The 23,192-nt window shown below is 43.5% G+C and overlaps 1 protein-coding gene across 1 annotated transcript; it reads right to left on the bottom strand.

Moving 5' to 3' along the window:
- Window positions 1-3,227: 3,227 nt before the first annotated feature.
- On the bottom strand, window positions 3,228-22,964 carry LOC138954750 (uncharacterized). Its single transcript, XM_070326520.1, has 6 exons — window positions 21,397-22,964; window positions 19,953-20,155; window positions 19,328-19,515; window positions 6,663-6,957; window positions 5,453-5,802; window positions 3,228-4,903 (listed from the first exon to the last, which is right to left on the bottom strand). Exons 1-6 carry the CDS (start codon window positions 22,168-22,170, stop codon window positions 3,885-3,887), a joined length of 2,829 nt encoding a protein of 942 aa, XP_070182621.1. The 5' UTR covers window positions 22,171-22,964; the 3' UTR covers window positions 3,228-3,884.
- Between the last annotated feature and the right edge of the window lie 228 nt (window positions 22,965-23,192).

Raw genomic sequence — 23,192 nt, 5'->3', positions numbered from 1 at the left:
GTGTGTTCACAACTGGTTGCAACAAGTGTCTTCCAAAGTGGACCACTTCAGTTTACAGTGTTGGACTTGTACAAACTGCCACCATCAATCATCCCTGAGTAAAACATACCACAAAGATCGACACAAACTGCCACCATCAAGCATCATCCCTGAGTAAAACATACCACAAACATCGACACAAACATCAAGAAAGGTTACTTATTGAGGACGGGCGCAGTGCAGTGGCGTGGTGGTAATTACACGTCGGCCTCCTAATCGGGAGGTCGTGAGTTCGAATCCCGGTCGCTGCCGCCTGGTTGGTTAAGAGTGGATGTTTTTCCGATCTCCCAGGTCAACTTATGTGCAGACCTGCTAGTGACTTAACCACTTTCGTGTGTACACGCAAGCACAAGACCAAGTGCGCACGGAAAAGATCATGTAATCCCATGTCAGAGTTCGGTGGGTTATAGAAACACGAAAATACCCAGCATGCCTCCCGAAATTGGCGTATGCTGCCTGAATGGCGAGGTAAAAACCGTCATACACGTAAAAATCCACTCGTGCTAAAAACATGAGTGAACGTGGGAGTCTAAGCCCATGAACGAAGAAGAAGTAGAAGAAGAAAAAGAAGAAGAAGGAACGTTAGCCTACATGTTTGACAAAACAAGACAAGTGAATTACTTGTATCAAACATTGTCACGTTTCAATATATCACTTAAGGTGATTATGAACCGGTTAATTACTACTAATTAACTAACCACACCACGATCCACTCTCGCAGTCATACAATTAAATAGAGTCAACAAAAGTATAAGTTTCAGACGCCTGTTTATGTATAAACTCGCCACCTCCCTCGAGCCTTCACTCAAAATATGTTCCTTTTACGTTCTCAACACGTAAAAAACCCGTGGTCACTGACAAAATGCCAGTAGTATATAGAAAATTATAGTAACACGCTGAACCCGTGTAAATACAGTCAAAATGAGAATGTTCTGTTCAAAAAGCTCTAGTTCATGCAGGGGTCACACACCCCACGTTGTCACTACTCCAATGAAATCACAGATAAGGAAAAGACAACGGTGGTCAACGGGGTGCGTAAGACACGGTGCACTTAGCTTTCTTTCTGTATGCTGGTTAGCCGGTATGCTGGTTAGCCGGGTTGCTGGTTAGCCGGGTTGCTGGTTAGCCGGTTCGCTGGTTAGCCGGTCTGCTGGTTAGCCGGTCTGCTGGTTAGCCGGTTAGCGTAGCTTCCTCAGGTCCCAGCTCCAACGTCTGCAGCTAGCAGTGCCCCGTCAAAAGGCAGCCGTGCAGCGGTTACAGGAAACCGACAGAAACGAACGAAGGCTGCAAACAGAAAGCATCGGTGCACTAAACATGTCAGCTACCCCTCACCCACCACCTTAAAACATGTCATCTTTAAATATCTCATCGAGCACGTGGGCCTGCACAAAACGGACTTTTTACAACAACAAAACAGTCATTTTCCGTCCTTCTCTCCCTATCTGCAAAAACCATATACAGATTAGTATTTTAGCGTCACAGAGAGTAAATTATGCGCTAACCTGGAAAGAACAACAGAGCGTATTTCATTCCACAAACACAGACTCATCAACAGCGTTAAATAATGATTTATTACCTCAAAAGCCTATGATTGTACTCTCATGGAAGCAAAAATCCGCTTCCTCCCTGGAACAGCCTCTGTTCGTCAACAGTGACCAAAAACGTCCAGAACCCCTTGTCGAATCCTTATGCGAAAGCCATCGCCGACGAAGGAAAGTTGACGACTTGTCCTCAGCAAAATACGTGGCAGAGAGAAGAAATAATTGGTGGAAGTTCCCTTAGAGTGCCGAATATAATACTCGGTGAAAAACCATCATACTCTAGAAACTGTGTATTAGATCCTTCCCCTTCTGCCGCTGGGTGTCAAGTGCGCCGTCCTTGTGCCTCTCTCAGACAACCTAGCCAATAACACGTGACTGACCTTGTCAAAAAACCAGTCCAGCTATACACAATTCTGCCTCCCCAAGCAGAAAAAAGACACGAGAAACTCAATCCCTGAAAATCCCGTGTGCGCTGTCAGCGAAAAACCGTCAGCCCTATGACAGCAGAAACCTCCACTGTAAAACTCGTGCGCAGCAAACCCTCCGTGTTCATTGAGCACTGTCAGCAAACTCTGCTGTAGCCCAATATCACGCACAGGCGCTTTCTATCATACATTGACCCAGAACAGGCACTCTACTGAGTGACACTTTCTTGGTCTCTGTCACCCGATCGTGACACACATTAAACATTCCAATAACAAACATTTCTTTCTTTTTTTTATCCTCGATTTTGGAACGTTAGCAGTCTATGTGTTTTCGGGTTATCACAAAGATCAACCTACCAGCTGTGCGCCTTTCTTTATGTTTTGTGTGTGTTTTGTTTATGTTTTGTGTGTGTTTTGTTTATGTTTTGTGTGTGTTTTGTTTATGTTTTGTGTGTGTTTTGTTTATGTTGTGTGTGTGTTTTGTTTATGTTTTGTGTGTGTTTTGTTTATGTTTTGTGTGTGTTTTGTTTATGTTTTGTGTGTGTTTTGTTTATGTTGTGTGTGTGTTTTGTTTATGTTGTGTGTGTGTTTTGTTTATGTTTTGTGTGTTTTGTTTATGTTGTGTGTGTGTTTTGTTTATGTTTTGTGTGTTTTGTGTGTTTTGTTTATGTTTTGTGTGTGTGTTGTTTATGTTTTGTGTGTGTTTTGTTTATGGTGTGTGTGTGTTTTGTTTATGTTGTGTGTGTGTTTTGTTTATGTTTTGTTTATGTTGTGTGTGTGTTTTGTTTATGTTTTGTGTGTTTTGTTTATGTTTTGTTGGTTTGATTTGTTTTGAGGTTGTCTTTTTTTACACGTTAGATTAAATCGCAGTTATCTCCCTTCTGGATGGAGGGAAATTCAAGATGGTGACCTACTGTATACTGTCTTTGCTTGAACAGTTTTTCTTAAATTCATTTTGTAGAATTTTTCAGTTAATGCACCGTTTGTGTCTTTTATATTTGCGAAAGCGTAGACTTCGACATTTGAGAGAGGTCACCAAACTTTGTGGACAACAGTGATCATAAAACACTAAGTGTGTCAGGTTTGAGTTGTTTTCAAATAAAAAATTGTAACGCAGCCAGACAGACACATACGCGCGTGTTCACACACACACACACACACACACACACACACACACACACACACACACACACACATAGTAATTGAGACAAATAGAAGATCATTTTAGAGCAAACATATTTTTATTAAAAAACAATTGTGTGTGTTTTTGTTTGTGCTTTTTGAGAAATGCCATTTGTTACTTTTCAAACAGGCAGTAAACATTTGTAAACGACATATTTAGACTAAAAAGGTTCATAAGCGGTACCTGTCATTTATGTTGTACCAGTTGACCAGTGATAAAGGTCAAACAAATGTCATGTGAAACATCAAAGAAAGCCGTGCATCGGTAAATAGATTCAAAGCGCAGTCACTGTGTCAAGATCTGAATGACGTAAAACACAAGCACGATGACGTCAATTCTTATTTTGCGTCAGAACCTGACGAAATCATCTCTAATTTTTACACTGCCAAACAATCGGCGATACCAACCAGGAATTACCTGATGTGTTTTGGGCAAAACTAATGTTGTTGTTGTTGTTGTTGTTGTTGTTGTTGTTGTTGTTGTTGTTGTTGTTGTTTTGTTGTTGTTGTGGTGGTGGCGGCGGTTGTTGTTGGAGGTGGTGGTGGTGGTGTTGTTGTGGTGGCGGTTGTTGTTGTTGTCGTGGTAGTGGTGGTGATGGTTGTTGTTGTTGCTGCTGTGGTAGTGGTGGAAGTGGTGGTGACGACACTGGTGAAGCTCACGGTAGAGGTGGTGACGATGGTGTTGATGCGGGGCATGTCACGACAAGACACACTTCCTGCCTCTCCTCCTCTTGGCGGTTGTGGTAGTCGTCGTTGCTGGTGGTGTCGGTGGTCGTGGTGGTGACGGCGGTGGTAGAGGTTGTTGTATTAGGTTGTGGCGTGGGGTGGTTGTGGTGGCGAGGGTAGTGGTTGTTGTAAGGGATGGCGGGGTGGTTGTGGTGGCGAGGGTAGTCGTTGTTGTAAGGGATGGCGGGGTGGTTGTGGTGGCGAGGGTAGTCGTTGTTGTAAGGGATGGCGGGGTGGTTGTGGTGGCGGGGGTAGTCGTTGTTGTAAGGGATGGCGGGGTGGTTGTGGTGGCGAGGGTAGTCGTTGTTGTAAGGGATGGCGGGGTGGTTGTGGTGGCGAGGGTAGTGGTTGTTGTAAGGGATGGCGGGGTGGTTGTGGTGGCGAGGGTAGTCGTTGTTGTAAGGGATGGCGGGGTGGTTGTGGTGGCGAGGGTAGTGGTTGTTGTAAGGGATGGCGGGGTGGTTGTGGTGGCGAGGGTAGTCGTTGTTGTAAGGGATGGCGGGGTGGTTGTGGTGGTGGGGGTAGTGGTTGTTGTAAGGGGTGGCGGGGTGGTGGTGGTGACAGGAGGCGTGCGGACCGTGATGAGCTGTGTGGTGCAGCGTGATACTGCAATCAGCCTGTCTACACGATCAATCTCCTCATCAGTCTTCCCTGCATCATCATCCTCCTGAGCTCTGTCCTGTAACACGGCCACCACGCGCCGCTCCAGGCCTTGCACCCAGCCATAGAACGCTACTGTCACTGTGTCCGTTGCCGCCACCACCACGTCCTGCACAGCTCGCTCCCACCTCGCCCTGTTGTGTAGGAAGTCTTGATCCCCCAACACACTCACCGGTACACCACCATCTTTCAGTCCCTGCACCACGCCGCTAGCTGGTGACGTCACCCGCCCTGCCTCATCCGTGACGTCATCATGTAGATCGTCGCTTCTGGTCAGGACGAACACGTCGCGGTAGCTCAGCCGGGAGGGACTATTGGCGACGCTCCTCCCTGCAGGGAAAAGACCGTTGGAACAGTTAAATATTCATGTATGTAAGCAAACATTCGTTACATTTTAAGACACACCCTATCCGTGTATTCATTTGTTTTCTCAAACACACACACCACCCACCCCAACCCCCTCCCACACACACACGCAAGCCTGCATACACACCTGAGTTATAAAATCTTCACAAAGTGTGTACATTTTCGACACAGACAGCAAAACTTCGACGTCATGACGTAATTTTGCCTTTTACGTCAATACAAATGACGTCATTGTTTTCTCCCTGCAGACTGACCAGACTTTAGATTTGATTGAACAATCATTTAGTTCTTTTCCTGAGAGCCAAGACTTTCCAATAATATTCTCGAGAGGGGGGGAGGGGGGGGGGGGGGGGGGGGGGGGGCGGGGACACTATTAGGAAGCGGGAAGCTTTAATTTACCCTTTACTCAAACCAACCACAATCATCATCATCATCATCATCAACATCACCACCACCACTACCACCACCACCACCTCCAACATTATCACTATCATCATCAGCTACACAACTTACCAACACCCAGACGGCGCAGCACGGCAGCGATATCCTGACCACACTGTGCGCAGTCCACCGGCCACCGACCTGTGTGAGCGTTGCCATGGTGACTCAGCCGTATCACGCTCAGCCCGTCCCCAGGGGCAGGCACGCCGCTGTCGCTGTAGTCGTGGACAGCAAACGTGTGAATCACGGGTTGTATTTCACGCAGGACGGCGGGCGCCGAGCGGAGGGGGACAGTGAACACCTGTGTCTGCAGTGCTGGGGGTATGTCGGTGATGTCAATACCGGCACACCACAGGTACAGGTGTGGTACTTGCTGCGCTAGGCGTGTTACAAGGCGTGTGTGACGGGGACCATGCTTATTCCTGTGACACAGAATGGAGACATGTTGTCAGAGATGTGTAACACACTCACATGAGATATAGTAAGCTGATAATAGGAATGCGTTATCCGCAACTTTATAAAAGATGTCACTTGATATTTTACCAATGATGACTTCATTAGGATTTTACGCGCATTGTGGTCATAACAACATGCAATTTCACGCATACACGTGGTGCGAGTTGCATGAATCAAACAGTTACAACTCTCTCTCTCTCTCTCTCTCTCTCTCTCTCTCTCTCTCTCTCTCTCTCTCTCTCTCTCTCTCTCTCTCTCTCTCTCTCTCTCTCTCTCTCTCTCTCTCTCTCTTACAAACACACACACACACACACACACACACACACACACACACACACACACACACACACACACACACACACACACACACTTAAATGCATCTTAAAATGTCTTATTGGTTACTTGACATGTTAATTATGGTAAATATGTCATTTGTACTATAGTTAAACTTATCTTCTATTTCTTCTTGTTTGTTACCCCTCAATGGGCGAGGGCCGGATGAAAAAAAGCATGTATACATTGCTTATTCTGTTACCCTCGTAAAATGAATTTCAATTCAAAATTCTCTCTCTCTTTCTCTCTCTCTCTCTCTCGTTACCTGTTCCAACTGTTCATCGTTGTCCAAGACTCGCTCTAACTGAGCACTGCTGACGTTACAACTCTCTCTCTCTCTCTCTCTCTCTCTCTCTCTCTCTCTCTCTCTCTCTCTCTCTCTCTCACACACACACACACACACACACACACACACACACACACACACACACACACACACATACACACACACACACATACACATACACACACTCACACACGTATGAAAACAAACCTGCTGTCAAAGGACACCTCGTCGATCAAGACGTGCAGCTGGCCGTTATTCACACACACCACGAGGTCGGTGACTGCCTGATCAACATCTCCCTCCCTGTTCCAGATATCGTATAGGTGGTACGACACGCTGCCTGGTGTCAGGGAAGGCGTCGGGCCCGCGCTCAGCGACATCTCCAGCTGTTGTTTGATGGATGTGCTGACGGCCCGGGTCTCGTACCGTGTTGAGATGACGTGCACATCGTGCCCCTGTCGCAGCCACCTCACCCCCTGCAGCACTAGCACCACCGTCTTACCTGTTGGAACACAAACAATAAGGTTAATATATTGCAGGACAGTGTGAAAACAAGGCAGTGTTGCACGTAGAGACGACTTGCACATCGTTGTCCTGGTGATAGGGAAGATGTAGGCCCACGATCAGCCACCTCCATCCCAGCCTTACCAAACTGTCTTACCCAGGGCGGATAAGGGGGGGGGGGGGGGGCTGCTGACACCAGTTGATCATGTTTAAAATCAAGGATAAGCCATAAATCGTTCATAAAATAGCTAAATCTCTTCAGCTTCTGGGGGGGGGGGGGGGGGGGGGGCTAGGCCCCCCAGACCCCCCATCGGGGCCTTGCCCATGTACCCCACAAGGGGTCTACCCCTGGACCCCAGGTTGTACCCCCCCCCCCCCCCTCTGGCTTAACTGCTTCGCCCCTGTTACCTGTTAAAGTGTAACTAAACAGACATTTTGAAGTGTCAGCTTTACTGAATTGCTTTATGTTTTGTCCAAGTATAGACCTGTAGAAGCGATACTGGACGATTTTTCCAACGTTTACTGTGTTTTCTGATTTACTACGATTTTTTAAAAGTGTTGAACCCATTTCAGATTTACCTGCTTATCTGTTCTTGATTTGATACTTCCAAAGAACAAGTGGTACTTTGAGTTCCGGTTTTATGTTTTAACCAATCAGAATTTGGTTCCTAAATAAAATCGTCTGCTGCCTGTCCCAGCAGAGTCGGCAACAAGCACTGCTTGCCACATGTGTGATGTTACCAACAGAAATAGCCATAAATTGGGCAAGGTAGCAATGTAAATGAATTAGATCTAACTAATGTGCTTGTACTGCATCTCTGGCCTTTGAATTCACTCCAAATGTACTGGCTCAGCGTGAGAGGCAACATCCTGTCGAAGTCGTAAGCACGAGGCTGACTGGGAGATTATTATTCGAAGAGCATGCTGAAACGGATTGTAAGTACAATATTTTACATGTTCTCGACATTTCTGTTGATCTTTCCTTAACTTTAATTGTTTCCTTGATTTAAAACCCTAGGGCTTGTATTTTCAGTTGTGATACTAAGCACGTATCTTTACCACAGTATCTGATCACTTCACACTTGAATTTTGGAATGATGAAGTGGAATTATTTCTGGATCTAATTTATTCCTTGTTCCCCCCCTCTCGATAACTTTTTTCGCCACATATGTATTGTCGTGTAAGGGGGTAGATGCGTGTACTGGCTGATTTTTTTAATTTTTTTTACTTCGGTCAGATACAGATGATTGGGAAAAAAACTTGTCAAGGATTTCAGAATTTAATAGATCTGTTCGAAGTTTTTACGGGATAGGTCCTGTTACAATACAGACTGAATGTGCGCAAGATGAACTTTTGATTAAACATACACACACAAATGAATCTAGATATTGATTTTGTTATACGGCGAATGTCCAGTTTCCACCACCACGTCTGTAGTATGTTTGATTGAATAGACTGACGTGCATTCTCTCGCAAATATGCGCGCGTGTGTGTTTGTCTGGGCCTCAGACTTATTAATCAAAGATGATGTTGCACATTGCAGATCTATGCGACAGGAGCAAGTGGACAAGACAGCTACATTTGTCTGAGCGAAGATCCAACGGTAAGCTCTTTTAGCCGAAGACAGCGAGCCTGGGTGCATGCATGCAAGCTTCTATCATGTTCGTGTGAGTGCTGCAGGGCTATCAGACGTTTTTTCATTATTCTTGATTTGGAGATCCATGCAGGGTATTAGAAAGTGCAGAATATACACGTTTGAACAAATACGATGTGTGTTTGCTCTGAAAAAAGAAAAAACGCAACAAACAAACATTGTATTTGTTTAAAGTATCACAAATATTTATTACCTGTATCTGCATGTTTTGATAATGATGAAGGGTAAATTACTTTGACGTGTGCTTTTTTTTTAACCACACTGATAACGAATGATAGAAACACAGACACACTTAATAACATATCCACAAAAATTGTAACAATAAATGCAAGCTGAACAATGCCTGCAACACATTTCAGGCCTCAGAAGGAAGTAATTATGAGATTCAGACAGAGAGAGAAAGCCCAACACGAAACCAGTTGTGACATTTTTTATTTCATTATGTAATATTAAAAACACGACAACAACGTATTTCCTGTACTTAGTTTCGTGCAATTATGGATTGCAAAGTATGTCTAATTGAGTGGCATAAAGAGGCACAGTTGCATGAAAAACCAACTCGGATCTTGACTAGGATCAGGATTTTACATGGACACAACCTAGAATTTAACATCCTGGGGGGAGGGGGGTACTGCGCCTTTCACATCAAGATGTAAAGATCTATTTTAAATAATACTTATTATAAGGGAACAAAATCAAACAAAACTACAACAATCGTTCTGAGGGGAGAGAATTACCTCTTCCGAAGAAATTACCTCCCTTGATTTTCTTGTCGTGACTTATGTAGAATAAAGTGAATAGAAAGTGAATCAGTCAGTAACAAAAAACCCACAACATTTCTTAAGATCAATGAGGAGTCTTGAAGTATTTGTCAATGTTAATCTTGTATGCATAACAAACAATATATTACGGATTGATAATTAAAGAAAATCGTCTCTTCTACAGGGTTGCCCCCCTAAAAAGGACACCCACAACCATGCAAATTACTTCTGCATCTGTTGAACCAATTATTTTATATATGGTATTCATTAACTTCAGTTTATGTTCTGCCTTTCCAGTAAGTGGCAATTTTGTAAATTGAATGGTCTGACTTTTGTGCAATTTTAATTTTTTTCTCCAAATTCGGGGGTCGACTAAACAGAACGAGTTTTGACATTGAGCGGTAGCCATTTTTACCTAATTTAAACCCTTCAGTCTTTTACCTTTTTGATTATTTTGAATGTCTGAGTATGTAAAAACATCCCCTTCAACCCCCAGGCTATCGATGACCTGAAGAAAGCATGCAGTTACAGCTAGGTTCAGGGCAATCCTCAGACACGAAAGCGTTGGTGTCATTGGTGATGCAAAAGTTAGATAATTTAACCTACAAATTTGCCACTTGTGAACTGCACATGCATAAAATCAAGTTTAAGTATGCTGAATATGAAGTTATCCAGTCAATTGGTGTAGAAGTTATAGCATTTCTGTCAGTTAACAGTATTTAAAATCTCTAAAGTAAAATCTGACATATTCGAAAGTTTTGCATAAACACCCAGACAATTTTTACGATATTCTCCTAAGCTTCTCCACTTCTCAGCCCTGTCTTGGAAATGAATTCGAATAAGGCAGTCAAAATAACTTAGTTTGGAGCACCCATCAATCAGAATAAGCATTAACTTTTGACACAGGAAATATCTTCTACCGAAAGCTCTCCTGGTTTTATTCTACATTTTTCCTGCATAATGGTAACAAATTTAATGATAAATCTAAACAACGAAGTGACTGTGGTAAGATGAACAAAGTTAAAAAAACAAAGGATTACTGTAAATGGTTTACGAATCGAAATCTAAACAAGTTTTAATGATAAGTAAAATGATAAAAAAAATAAAATTAAAAAAAGCTAACGTCCTCGCATTTGTCCAGAATTATTCCATGTTTAACATGGGAACAGAGGGATAATTGGTCTAAAGAATTTTTAAAAAGGAGGGTTAGGGTAACCCTAACCCTCTTTGGACTATCTGTATGCAATGCCCGCTATAGTCGAAAGACTTTTGTGGAAGCCATGGAAGAATGCATCGCTGTTGTGCTGGTTCAGCTTGAGGTCCTGTCCTAGCGAATATCCTGCACACACAAAAACACGACTTTTTAAAGGCCCGGCAGGAGTATATAAGGAGCCTGACCTTCTGCGTTGGCAAATCATTTCAAACCTCTTGCAGGCAACGGACAAATACTGCTCCTACATTTTCTTTAATATCTCGGTTAAGCATGAGTTACGGTGTCAGATTTTTTGTTCACACAGCTGGTTTTCACACATTTACCGCCCTATGCGCTTAGATAAGGTTAATTCTCCATAATAAAGAAGATATTTGTAAACAAACATTTCAATGGGGATCTTGTTCAAAGAAAAGGGCGGAGTCAACACTCTCCGACGTCACAGATTTACACCATGCGTTCTAAAAATAGCAAAACACGTGGCATGCGGCAATTTGGTTCCAGAACATGCTGTCTCAGGTGCATGTGTATTTGTTACATCGGATATGAAGAAAGAAATGCAACTAACCTTTACCACCAGTTGTGGCCTTGATAGGGTATTCCTGTGGGGTTGGGATAAAGCTCTCTCACTAATTTGAGCACACAGTCGGGCATCATTTCTCGGTTAATGTTTACCCGTGTTGGATTGTCTTGATGTAAGGAAGACGTCTTTTTCGCCAAGTACAATGCACAATTCCAAGCACCGCGTCGGTCTAGCATGGACCAATACTTCTTGTAGAGTACTTTTCTAACGCCGGAATTCCTGCGGTGTGGCAATTGGCCTGTACCTAGCCACCTCTGGCGATGATTTGTCACACAAGGGCTGCAAAAACAAAAGGCACACTGGCCTACCCCAGAGGAGAGCCCTGTACTAGGACCCGTGTCTCCGCTTTCACCATCGCCTCCAGGATCAGATAACCACGTCTGCACCCTAACGGTACTACACACACGAGAGACAGCCTCTGTATCGAGGTCACACGATGATGGCACAGCACCTCTTGGTACACAAGTCGAATCTTTTATTACACACCTTCGAGTTTCAAATGGCCACTGATTCTCAGTAAATAGTCTCCTTATTGCGTTCTCCTGGTCACTGTTAATGTTGAGAAGTGTTAAATCAAATTTCGCCATTTATTTCCACAGACAGAAAGAGATGTCAGTGCAATACAGCTTACAGACCGCAGCCTAGCCCTTACTAAGTTACTATCACCATCGGATGTTGGAATGTGAAACACTCACTTCCCGCCTTCAGCTGTCGACAACACTGATTGTGTTAGAGGCTCTCGCTGGGTGGAATAACAGACCGTGTTCCAAAGTATGCGTATACACTACGCAGATTATCACCGCTGACTTCGTCTACATGGTCGTCCCGCTAACTATAATTACTGTCCCTGAAAGTGCCTCACAGGATGGGCAAGTTTACTTTCAAAACAGAAAGGGGTAATCTAAACTCGGTTTGTTCTAAGTGGACATGGGACACAACGGGACTCGGATCTTGGGTCGCCCCTGGCAACACAAATGGAAGAATCCAGGATATGCAAATGGTCTTCTGCAGTTTATTCCAAGGTGGTAGGGGGTTGAAAGGGGGAACGAACGGGAGGGGGGAGGGGACAGTGGTCGGTGGAGCTACTATACTAAGACTGCAGCAACATGGACTGGTGATGTGAAATCATCACCCACACATTTTGAGGTACCCTCCCCCCTCACCATTCGGTTCACAAGCCTGTTTTTGTCCTTGGTCAGTTTGAAAATGATTGGTTTGTTCAAGTATTCCGCCAAAAAAATGCGCCAAGATTTCCCTCCTCATTTTAGTGGTGTTTGACGCTTGCCCCACTCACTTAGTCAGAGTCTGATGCAAAAATTGACTCGAGAATTCTGTTCATTGACGTTGTGACGTACTAAACTTGTTTATTGTTCGCGGTTTTGGCTGATTCTGTGTTGTTTTTCTGCAATATCAGCGAAACTTCATAGCGGTGACTGAGTTACAGCAACCAAGACTAAGTTTCATTTTGTCCGTTTGACTAGCCTGACATCTACAGCCTTGACATTGTTATTCTGTTTCTCTCTGTGTGACTGATTTCTTTGACACAAAGGTTCTCTGTGTGAAAGTTCAATTGTATTGTAAATTTATATAAACAAAATACGCAATCAATATGCAAGATATCACAAATGTTCAGAAACGAAAATATGTGAAAAACTCTGAAGAAGCTGTTAAAAGAAGAAATGCTGCTCGCACAGACAGAAAGCCAGATGGTAAAATTCAGTTTAGCGGTGAGAGAGAGGAAATTGATCTTATTTACGCCCAAGTTCAAAAGGTTAAAACATTTTTGGAAGAAGGAAATCCAAACAAAGAGCTTGTGGACACTATCTTGTGCTTTTTTTATTGACAAAAACATTGAAGCTGATTTATTAGAGCGCCCTGATGCCCCCGCGTCCCCAGTGCACTTTGGCCTGTTCGTGTTTACATCGCGTGCCACGCGTTGTGCTATTTTTGCTAAGCCCCGCCCCTTTTTCTGTTGCATTATGGGAGAGGCCGGATTGGCCGTGACGTGTTTAAGCCACTTATGTTGCATTCCGTGACATAGCTTTGTTAAAACCGTGTGCCTGATAATAATGACAGATTTTGTTGATATACATTTTTTTTAAGACACCCCATATAATATTGTTTGACAATCTCTTTCAACATAGTTTACGAATCACCAATGTGTATACAAACGCAAATAACCCACAGGTCAATAAATTACTTTCCAGAGAGAGAGAGAGAGAGAGAGAGAGAGAGAGAGAGAGAGAGAGAGAGAGAGAGAGAGAGAGAGAGAGAGAGAGAGAGAGAGAGAGAGAGAGAGAGAGAGAGAGAGAGAGAGAGAGAGAGATTAAAACTAGAAAATGTGTGCTATGTAAAACAAGGATAATCACTGTCAAATCGTTGCTTGTACCTGCATGGTGTTTACTGCGCTATATACAAAACCTGTTTTATTTCATTTATTTTATTTTTTTTTGTTGGGGGGGGATGTTTTGTGATGAGTGTTTTTTCAAAGCCTTTACTGCTTTAGTCATTGAATCCACCCGACTTCGATTTATTGTTCAGTGATGGGTAATTGTGTGACCAACTATGTAAGTTAGTGATTGTTCTGGCTTCATACAATGACATTGCATTAATTTTATAAGTGTATCACTGTGTGTGTTTCAGGCAAAAGCTGATATTACAGTCCTAGTTGTATGCAGTACCTCTGCTTCTTCGTTCAGGAATCAAAGTATACAATCTAAACCGATTATTTTGTTCAATAATGTTCAGCTTACCATCCCGAAGAAGGCAGTAACGTGCCGAGATATTGATTATAGATATTAACGTACCTAACCTGGTTACTGGTGTGTTTTCTTTTTATTTCAATAATGTAAATGTGTGACAACTTGCAGGGTACTTGATGTTCAGAGCAATTTTTCTGGCAAAAGACCTTTTATGGATCAAAGAAAACTTTTGTCGTGGTGCACAAGTCAATCAATTTGGTTGATAAATAATTTGTGCTGCATTTTCCCTGGTTCCAAAACGTAGTATGTATTACCACATGTCCTTACCTGTCATTGGCATCACATGATTCTCTGCAAGCAGTCTTTTGTGGAAATACGTCATTTAACACTTGCACTTATAGTAGGGCTGATGGGGTCTATGTCGACCAAAAGAGTGGGATTCTCTGTAGGTCGAGTTCCTGTAGGTGGATTCCCTGTATACCTAAGACTTTAAAATTGGCAATCTAGTATACAGGGAATCCCACAGGGTGCAGTTTTTCAATAAAACTTGCAAACCATACTCGAATTTCTAAGAAATATAAAAAAAAAGATCGAAAAACATCAAATTCTAACGATGTCGCTAAGCATCACGTGACTTTCATTGATATTAGCAAAACGCTACAGGAACTACACCCTGTGGTATTCCCTGTATACAAGATTGCCAATTTTAAAGTCTTAGGTATACAGAGAATCCACCTACAGGAACTCGACCTACAGTGAATCCCATTCTTTTGGTCGACATAGACCCCATCAGCTATAGTAGGTGGCTGTGGAACGGTAGACATGCAACGACAACGAACAACAAAAGACAAAGTGTGGAGTACACTAATTTTTCTTAACATACGCTAAGTTTCTTTGAGAATGCTCCAAGTGAAAATCAGGGGTTCCCAGGCCTGATATCACAATTAAACAGCTTCTTCTCAGAATCAGGAGGGAAAAAACGAGATGTCGTGACAAGAACAGACAGCAGCAGTAGCAACAACAACATTGCTAAATCGTCGCTTTAACAAAATTTCATGTTTAGTATCGCAGACAAAGCACGGCTACTGATCCGACCAAAGCCACACTTCATGCACGATGGGCACATTGTTATGGCCAGCTTGTTAACGTGAGCATTGTGTATGTTTTACATAGAATTGAATGTGTTTGTCGTTGTGTCTGTCATCTATCCTAGTCGTTTGATTTAGAATAAAGCAAACTTATTACAATGACGATTTTCTTCGGTTTTTGATGAAGGATTGGCATCAAGACTTTTCCTATTTTCCAACTCTGCCACCGTTCAGGTCTGCATGTCGACCACATGGTGTGTGATCAGATTTTTCGGACATGTTCACAATGCTTACATGACCACCAAATGGAAAATCAGTTGGTATTTGTTATGTTTTTGTGTAAGCACAATCTTCATACAAGTAAACAGAAACAGTTTTGTTGCAAACAGTGCCTTCATAAGAAAAAATGCTTCTAAGTCAAAATACATACCCCCTTTTTCGTATTGCGTAAAATATACCCATAAATTCTGGACATCATATTTTTATTTTTTTTCACAACAATGAAACCAAACTTTGGCATATGTTTTAGCAATATATTCACAATAAAACCTATAAGTTTGAAGGCTGCATCTTGTTTTGTTTATTTTTGAGAATTTTTTTGCAAACCCATGCAAATGGCCAGTTTCTGGGGAGAGACTGGGGAGATAATGGCCAGTATAGAAAGAGTTAATAAGTAAACTAATGTCAGAAGTAGGTATTTACCTTGTTTGCCTTCGCGTTCTTGATAGCCCGCTGCAGCATTTGTATCACTTCCCTTGACATTCAAAACGCCAATGTATTTCTGAAAGGAAAATAAAGATATTGACCGAAACATCACACAAGTGGTATATCATGCTAGGTTTTGTTTATAGTGCCTGTTCTACGACCACATCTGATTGTAATTTAAATAAAGAAAATCTGTATCCATTTATTACTTCTCTATTTGTGTGTGTGCAGGGGCGGATCACATCATTTTTAAGGGGGAGTTTCCAAATTTTTTTTAGGGACAATTTGACGACGCGAAGCGTTGAGTTGAAGACGCGAAGCGTTCAACCTCCTTGGGGGGGGGGGGGGGGGGGGGTTCCGACAAATGTTGATAAAAACAAGGAAAATGGATCAATCTGAGCCAAGAAACATCCCCTAATTCCCCTAATACACCTTCCAAAAAAGTAAATATATTAAGAAGAAAAATTTGAATCACAACAAGGACAATTGATCGATCTGGCGCTACCTGAGCAAACTAATTAGCCAACTTCTTTCCAAAATCGTCACTTAGAATACAAAGGCCGGCTCCTAAGTGGTCCGTAAACCCCGGAACCCCCCTCCGGATCCGCCCAGTGTGTGTGTGTGTGTGTGTGTGTGTGTGTGTGTGTGTGTGTGTGTGTGTGTGTGTGTGTGTGTGTGTGACCGATGACCTTCTCTAAATTCTAATCGTTGCGTTTGCATGGTAATAAAGTTGTAATACTGGATATTCCCATAAAAAAATATCATTTCTTGTTCATGTCATTGTGTGTGTGTGGCCAGGACCGTGACTTCTGCTTGCCTCGACGTCTTCAGAAAAGACACAAAATGCCAGCAGGCGTATGTTCTTGGAGCACTCAGTATGCTGTCATCTGCAAACAAATAAATACAAATTATTCAATTGTGTAAATAAAGAACAATCATTTTAATATTACAACAAAAAATGCATATAACTGTAGTCTTCACCAGAGACATCCACTACACTATCTTTAAATAAAACCGCCGTAAAAAATTGAAATACTATAAAACTTACCCCCACTCAGATCTATTTGGGATTATAATAAATTCAAGTTTCAACCATGAAACGATGCCGGTTTGGACAGATCTGCTAGTTTGCCGCTGAAACTGAAATCAAAGGCGATCTTCAGAACTATTTCTAATCTTGTATTTGTGATTAATATAAAATACTGATCTTCCCAATAGAAGCTGATGTGTATACACATGACCAGATCAAGGTATTTTGTTACAGGGCATTTACGCAGACGTCGCAGTTCAAAATATCGTTTTAGATCTGATTTTGTACAGCAGCCTGTGTGATTCAGAATCGTCTGCCCTTTTTCGGTTTAACATTTTATGGACGATTCCTATGAGACTGCTCAATCATAACTGATGGCAAATTCAGAAACAGATGATGGTTTCAAGTAGGCTACAGTAATGATTCGTTAAAAATGTCAAGCCACTCGTCGATCATTCACACTCAAAGAACCCAAGCCAAATCTGCTCTGGTTCCGAGCAGCTTTTTCCAACTGAGACCCTAATTGTTACGCATCTGCCGCGAATAGATAGACCACAAACAAGCGGCACTGTACCATGCTTTCGTTTATGTTGCTAAACAGATTAAATGTGCATTGTAAATGTGCTTACAGCAAAGAAATGCATCCTTACTTACCACAAAAATACTGGTACCACATTCATCGCACTTGTGTCTTCTTACCAAAACCTATCGATATGTTTGTTTACGATATATTGGTAATTACTAACCGTTAACTATTTTTCAAAAATCTGAAATGACTTTTAAGAATCAAAGAAAGATTCGCTAAAACGGTTGACTTCAGAAAATAAGCAATATTTTTCTGAACCATGAAATAAAAATCGAAAACTCCGTTTGATCTTTTATTTTGGTAGATTGATGACAACAGCCGGAACTGAAAGTACCAGAACCAAAAATTAAGGGCATTAATCAGGTAAACTAAGAAGATTGTCGTTCCTGGCGCGCACTTCACATGTCCGTTAAACAGTGTCCGAGTGAGAGAATTTTTTTTTTTTTTCGCAGTTCGACAGTATATGAGGCCCTTCTTCATATCAAAGTGTAAAGGTTGCTGAACGATGTTTTTCCTTTTTGCTTGTTTAGTTACACTTTAACAAACAAAACATATATAACCATACAAATATACTACGAAACAGTGTGGAAGCAAGCTTTTCTACATCAAGTCCGTTTCACCTGTTACACGCGAAACACAGCATCAGGAAAATAGAAATAAGCACACAAAAATGATATAACTGCCAAGAACATTCCTATTTTAGAAAATTACTTTACATGGAGACTAAATGAACATGTCAGTTTCACCGTGTCAGCCTGATGCCTTTCCTTCAGTTGTCACATTTTCCACGGAATCAGACAACACAAACAGCGAGCACAGTACAAACCGTCCTCCAACAAAACTGGATCGAACCTTCTGGTACGATGACGATGAAGTAAAACTCGACACAAACAACGTCACAAACACTGCGTCAATCATTCAACTAAGACGTCATTTGAGCAAACTACCTGGGATCAGTGCCCTGTAAGGAAATCAGAAACATTGTTCTGTCAGTATCGTTTGCCGCAACAACAGCGACGACGATAATTATTGTTGTTGTTCATGATGATGATGATGATGATGATGATGATGATGATGATGCTGATGCTGATGATTAATAAACATTGCCAACATGTTTATTTTTATTTTTTTATATAACAGTGGCAAAAGCAGCAGTATAAGTAATTGCTGGGTGGTTGTGGTTGTGGTGGTGGTGGTGGGTTTGTTTCTCTTAATAGCAGCAGTATTAGCACAGCACCCTTCACACACATGTCAGCAGGTGTAGGGTGTAACCTCATTCATGTCATGTCCTATTAGTGATGTTCACAGTGTGCGACTTTCAGACAATTTTGAAACGATTGTTGTCATTGAGAAAGCAGACAATAGTTGGTGCAGCAAAATAATCGTGAAGTTAACCGTTTCAAAAGACAACGCAAATTTTGATCAATTGCCGGCAGACTTCTGGTCCAAAAAAATCTCCCTTTGAAAACTGTGCGACTTTGAACAAAGACCTCATATACAGGGCGTTTGCTTTGAACAGCTTTTTCTGGAGGCGTTAATTTGTTATGTTTTATTAATATTCTCTTTGTTGTTGTTGTGTTGTTACATGTATAAGCTTAAGAAGGGGGGGGGGGGGGGGGGTCGTGGCTTGGTGGTCGCAGTATTAAAAATATGTAAAGGGAGATAACAGCACCAGTGGACTAGCCGTTGCTTCCTGCCATGCAGACACAATCATCAATTTGTCTTATCAATATATATCTAAGGGTTACATCAGAACATGCACTGGAGGCATTAATTAGTTAGCAGACTGCGCCTTGGATACTGAACCTTGTTATAGTAGAAGGCCACAGAGCTAAATTTAGCGTTGCCAGCACGAGAAACTAGAGCTGCATCTGCCGCGCGCCGATGTTGGCCTTTAACGCGAAACAGACGGTTGAGCTTAGTGTTCCATCTTGCTTCGAAACAAAATCGTTTAGAGAACAGTCACAAATCAGCAGCAAGACCAACAACAACAAACAAACAAAATAAAAATAAAAAACAATCTAGTCAGAAAAGGTGTGAGCTTGTCACCTGTTCCTGGCGCTCCCGTAATGTAGACCAGTGGCGGGTCTCTGTTCATTAGGTCGAGCTGTTGCAGGGTCAGAACCAGAAGTGCCAGCCTCCGCCCCAGTTCTGCCACCGCCTGTCCTGCAGTCCGCACCTCCACACGGACACCGTTGTAGCAGGGCACAGACACCGTGGTGGCCGGACCAACAAACCTGTAGCAAAAACAATTAAGATAATGATAAATGATAATTAATCCTTAAAGCCGCAGTTTTGAAAGAATGTCTGCTATGTGCTACAGCCACTCTTCCTCCAAGTCTGTTACCATTAGTTATCAACACCCAGCTTCCCTATGCCCACAGGCTAATTTACAGGCCGTCTTCAATTTCACAGTAAGACACGAAAGAGAACGAAACAGTGACTTCCCCTTTTTTCTCGGTCCAGTAATCCAGAGATACCACCATGCTACTGTTTATCTAAACAGTTCCAGACACTTGCTGGGTGGAGGGTGAGTGTCAGTTGCGCATCTAGAGGCCATTAATCAAATCTTCCTACTGGGAGAAAAATTCCTCCCGATCTTCGCCTTTAAACGACGAATATCAGCATTGTTTGAGCACTGCGACGTAACTGACATGGATGTCATTTTTCTCACCTGGCAACCATGTCCAGGTAAAGTTGGTCAGTAAGCCGAGCGTCCACAGTACAGGACATCCTGTGTTGCCACCAGGTGCTCAGCTGTGATAACACCGCGGGTGTCACGTGCCAGTACGATGCAGGCTGGGACAGTTGGTCAGAGCAACAGCAAAGCTGAACGGCCTCTGCTGCATTGGCCGCACCCAGGCTCTGACACACCGCCTGCAGCAGATACATACATGTACGCAATACTGTATCTTTGTGTGGGGCGCCAGTATCATTATTTGCTTGGTTGAAACTGACAAAACATCCATCAAGCAGTGTGACTATGTACGCACACTCGTGAGTGTGTGTATGTGTGTGTGTGTGTGTGTGTGTGTGTGTTTATGTGTGTGTGTGAGGCTGCAATTGTAAATGTAGTGAGACCAGCACACACTCTCTCCCTCTCCCTGTGTCTCTATCAGTTTCTTTCTCTTTCTTCTCTCTCTGTATCTCTAGCTCTGTCTGTTTGTCTGTGTGTCTGCCTCTCTCTCTCTCTCTCTCTCTCTCTCTCTCTCTCTCTCTCTCTCTCTCTCCCTCTCTCTCCCTCTCCCCCTCTCGTTCTCTGGGCCCTCTCTCTCCCCACTCTCGCTCTCTCTTTCTCCCACTCTATCTCTCTTTTTCGCTCTGTCTCTCCCTCTCTCTCTGTCCCCTCCTCTCGCTCTGTCTCTCTTTCCCTCCCCCCCCCCCTCTCTCTCTCTCTCTCTCTCTCTCTCTCTCTCTCTCTCTCTCTCTCTCTCTCTCTCTCTCTCTCTCTTAGGCGCCATGCAGTTCCATTCCCGCTTTATGGGTAAATAGAATACTTTCATGTCTGATATTGTTGTTGTGCTTATTGTGTGTGTTTTGTTCTTTTTGTGAATGTTTTGATAATCATATCAAACAAGCGAATGATCATAATAATTCCTCTCTACAGGAAATGTGTTTTGTAATGCAAATATATATTATGTGCTATTCACTTTTGGATGTTTATATGCAATGCGTTGAATGTAACTATGTTGCAATGTCAACACTATGTTTCGTATGGTCGAACTGTTTTTGCCCCTTGTAGTGTGTATACGAAAATATGATATTTTTTTATCATTATTAATATTATGTGCGTCTGTATTATGTGTGTGTATTAGGGACAGGTTGTAAGATTAGGCTCTGCCTAAAATCATGTCGTAGTAAAGTTCAGTTTGTATCAGTTCAGTTTCAGTTTCAGTTTCTCTCTCTCTCTCTCTCTCTCTCTCTCTCTCTCTCTCTCTCCTCTCTCTCTCTCTCTCTCTCTCTCTCTCTCTCTCTCTCCCCCCCTCTCTCTCTCTCTCTCTCTCTCTCTCTCCCCCCCTCTCTCCCCTCTCTCCCTCTCTCCCTCTCGCTCTCTCTCTCTCTCCCTCTCTCTCTCTCTCTCTCTCTCTCTCTCTCTCTCTCTCTCTCTCTCTCGTTACCTGTTCCAACTGTTCATCGTTGTCCAAGACTCGCTCTAACTGAGCACTGCTGACGTAAGGCAGGAAGAGAGTTTTCTTGACAGTCATGCCAGGTCCCATGTCACTCACAAGGTGCCTCACCACTCTCTCCGACTTGTCCAGCTGCTTGACCGCTTGCTTCACCTTCTGGGCAAGGTCAGGATCGGCCGGAGTGTATGTCTGGTTCAAGGCACCCATGGTTTTCCCAACAGCCTTGAGCTCTCCGACCAGAATGCCGTGCTGGCGGTGGAACAACAGAAAGTCAAAATCCCCCTGACGATCTCGTGGTAAGTCTTTGGGTCGTGGGAGCTGTGCAGCGGCCGCGGCGTAGGTAGGCTGGTTGAGGTAGCTGCCGAACTGTAGCTGAGACAGGATGAACATGGCCTCGTGACGACTGTCGCCAAGCTCCTGTAGGTTTAGCATCACGTGGTTCTGGGCAAAGTCATCTCGTAGGTCACTCTCCTGCATTCCTACTGGTGGGAGATGTGGCCCTGGCTCCTCGGCCCACATATGCTGCGGTACTGTCCATCCCTCAGGCTTGGTACTGAGAGCTGAGTGGAGAAACCGGGCACTAGGTCCTGGCTGTAGCACATGCACAGACAGACCGGTACCGGGTACAGTGTCCCTGACGTAGGGCACCCTGTTGAACTGTACCGGCGGCACACAATAGGTACGGGTAAGAGCGTCAGGGTAGAGTGACGTCACGATCTGCCGCCAGTCATCGGCGTCTGTCTGTTGTGTGTTTCTGGCCGCCATGGTCTCGGGTTCAATCCTTCAATCAAGTTAACCTGCGCGCTTTGGGAAAGACGGAGTGCCACTCTCGTTGTGTTGCTGGTTTTGATCAACAACTTGTCTTTCCCTTACACCGGGTTAGAGAATCCCTTACACCGGATTAGAGAATCCCTTACACCCGGTAAGAGAATCCCTTACACCCGATAAGAGAATCAGGCTCCACGCTTGTCCCGTTCTGCTGGTTATCACGCTCAGTGACAGAATCACGCACGCCTGTTTCCCCTCTAGCTCACTGGGTAAAGCTTCAAACAAAGTTGTCCAGGTTTTCTTCACACAACGTGTCACGAATGCAGAGTTTGACGTGTTGTGGGTCACTGACCAAGGTCGGGTGGCTCGGTAACACACGGCTCAATACGCATTTTTCACAGACAGGCAGACGTCACTGTGACAGATACACATCATGTCCCACTGACAGCCCTCGCTGTCAGTGACACAAGTCATTTCTTACAATCAGACAGACCACACTATCACTGTCACTGACACGAGTCATTTCTTACAATCAGACAAACCACACTATCACTGTCAGTGACACAAGTCATTTCTTACTATCAGAGAGACAGACCACACTATCACTGTCACTGACACAAGTCATTCAGTTTCTTATAGACAGGCAGACCTCACTGTCACTGACACAAGGAATTCAGTTTTAAGTCCTCCCTGGCAGCAGTGTCCACACTGACACCAGTCGATTCACACCTCTACTTTATACAGTGTGGAGACGAGCTGGGAGATGACACGTCGTCACAACGACACTGACAGGGCCTTTAGTAACCGCTACGTCACGGGCAGTGAATGCACGTCGCCACACGCACCTCAGTTGCCCCCCCTCCCTCCGCCCCCTTTGTTCAGACCAACGTATATGTGAGTAGTTGTACCCTGTAGAATTCACTCTTGTCGCTAGCTTACTACTGGGTAGCGTGACTCTTGTTGTCGCTAGCTTACTACTGGGTAGCGCGACTCTTGTCGCTAGCTTACTACTGGGTAGC

This window comes from Littorina saxatilis, unplaced genomic scaffold, assembly GCF_037325665.1.
Source record: "Littorina saxatilis isolate snail1 unplaced genomic scaffold, US_GU_Lsax_2.0 scaffold_657, whole genome shotgun sequence".
Lineage (NCBI taxonomy): Eukaryota > Metazoa > Mollusca > Gastropoda > Littorinimorpha > Littorinidae > Littorina > Littorina saxatilis.
This window is presented reverse-complemented; position numbering and strand designations above follow the sequence as displayed.

What these genes read in the sequence shown, in the direction of transcription:
- LOC138954750 (XM_070326520.1), bottom strand. Translation starts at nt 22,170, where the DNA reads ATGGCGGCCAGAAACACACAACAGACAGACGCCGATGACTGGCGGCAG. An exon ending in TACCTGGACATGGTTGCCAG is followed by an intron (nt 19,516 to 19,952) that starts GTGAGAAAAATG and finishes TTTTTGCTACAG; the next exon opens with GTTTGTTGGTCCGGCCACCA. An exon ending in GAGGTGTCCTTTGACAGCAG is followed by an intron (nt 5,803 to 6,662) that starts GTTTGTTTTCAT and finishes TCTGTGTCACAG; the next exon opens with GAATAAGCATGGTCCCCGTC.